We start from the raw sequence: 1606 nt of genomic DNA on the forward strand, positions 1-1606 counted from the left end.
CCAACCTTCTGAGAAGCTCAGAAGACGTTGTGAAAGCGACCAGCTCAAACACATACTATTGTGGGCTAAATGACGAGGCATGTACCTAGTAAGAAAGGCAGAATAAGATTGTGTTTTTAACTTAACTTTAACTTTTTCCTCAGTATAGACAGATACAGATATTCAGCGAAAAGAGATTGCAATCTTACTTTCCTAGAAAAAGACAGACAGACAGCTATGAGATGGATGAGATTACCTGTGCTGGCTATCATGTCTTTGGCCGACTGTAGGGAGGAAAAAACACACACTTAGATTCAACCTTTAGTCTGGTAAACACAAAGGGTTCTAAAGGCCAAAGGGTTTCAGAAAGAACAGTCATTACTATTTTTGCTTTTAGTTTTTTTCGGGCACTTTAGTGCAAGTGGTGAGTGAATGTGTGAGTGAGGGGAGAGGTAGTCAGTCAACAGGGAGGGAGAGAGAGAGAAAGAGTCACAGAGAGTCAGAGAGACAGTGAGTGAGTGAGTGAGTGAGAGGTAGTCAGTCAACAGGAGGGAGAGAGAGAGAAAGAGTCACAGAGAGTCAGAGAGACAGTGAGTGAGTGAGTGAGTGAGTGAGAGGTAGTCAGTCAACAGGGAGGGAGAGAGAGAGAAAGAGTCACAGAGAGTCAGAGAGACAGTGAGTGAGTGAGTGAGTGAGAGGTAGTCAGTCAACAGGGAGAGAGAGAGAGAAAGAGAGAGAGAGTCAGTGAGTGAGTGAGTGAGTGAGAGGTTAGTCAGTCAACAGGGAGAGAGAGAGAGAAAGAGAGAGAGAGTCAGTGAGTGAGTGAGTGAGTGAGAGGTAGTCAGTCACAGGGAGAGAGAGAGAGAAAGAGAGAGAGAGTCAGTGAGTGAGTGAGTGAGTGAGAGGTAGTCAGTCAACAGGGAGAGAGAGAGAGAAAGAGAGAGAGAGTCAGTGAGTGAGTGAGTGAGTGAGTGAGAGGTAGTGAGTCAACAGGGAGAGAGAGAGAGAAAGAGATAGAGAGTCAGTGAGTGAGTGCATTAAGGGTGATTGTGAGAGACCGTGAATGAGTAATGAGAGGGTCAGTGAGTGAGTTAGAGTTAGAGAGTCAGTGAGTGAGTTAGAGTTAGAGAGTGAGTGATCGAATGAGTGAGTGGTTGAGAGTGAGATAGACAATGCATGTCTAAGAGCCTAAATGAGTGTGCGTGTGTGTGCGTGTGCGTGTGTGTGTGTGTGTGTGTGTGTGTGTGTGTGTGTGTGTGTGTGTGTGTGTGTGTGTGAGTGTGTGTGTGTGTGTGTGTGTGTGTGTGTGTGTATGTTTATGTGTGTGTGTATGCGTGTGTGTGTGTGTGTGTGTGTGTTGTGGTGTGTGTGGGGGGGGGGGGGGGGGGGGGGGGGGCTCACGTCTCCAGGCTGCTGGAGCGGGAGTACAGGTTGGCAGTGGACAAGGCCTTCTTGTCCAGACGCTTCTTGGTCCTGTCCAGGAGGTCCTTCCCCACCTTCTCACTGTTCCGGCGGACCTGGGACACACACCCACACAGACACACACACACACACACACACACACACACACACACACACACACACACACACACACACACACACACACACACACGTACACACACACATA

General features: G+C 48.2%; 1 protein-coding gene across 2 annotated transcripts in view; it reads right to left on the bottom strand.

The window, feature by feature from the left end:
* The window catches only part of eml3 (EMAP like 3), an 11950-nt gene extending 11427 nt beyond the window's left edge, over positions 1-523 (bottom strand). For both annotated transcript variants that reach the window (XM_060077145.1, XM_060077144.1), the window contains exon 1: positions 236-523. In XM_060077145.1, coding sequence (XP_059933128.1) covers positions 236-251 — 16 coding nt within the window. In that variant the 5' untranslated portion in view covers positions 252-523. The remainder of the gene's footprint in view (positions 1-235) is intronic.
* Between the last annotated feature and the right edge of the window lie 1083 nt (positions 524-1606).

The sequence above is a fragment of the Gadus macrocephalus genome, chromosome 17, assembly GCF_031168955.1.
Source record: "Gadus macrocephalus chromosome 17, ASM3116895v1".
In the NCBI taxonomy this organism is placed as follows: domain Eukaryota; kingdom Metazoa; phylum Chordata; class Actinopteri; order Gadiformes; family Gadidae; genus Gadus; species Gadus macrocephalus.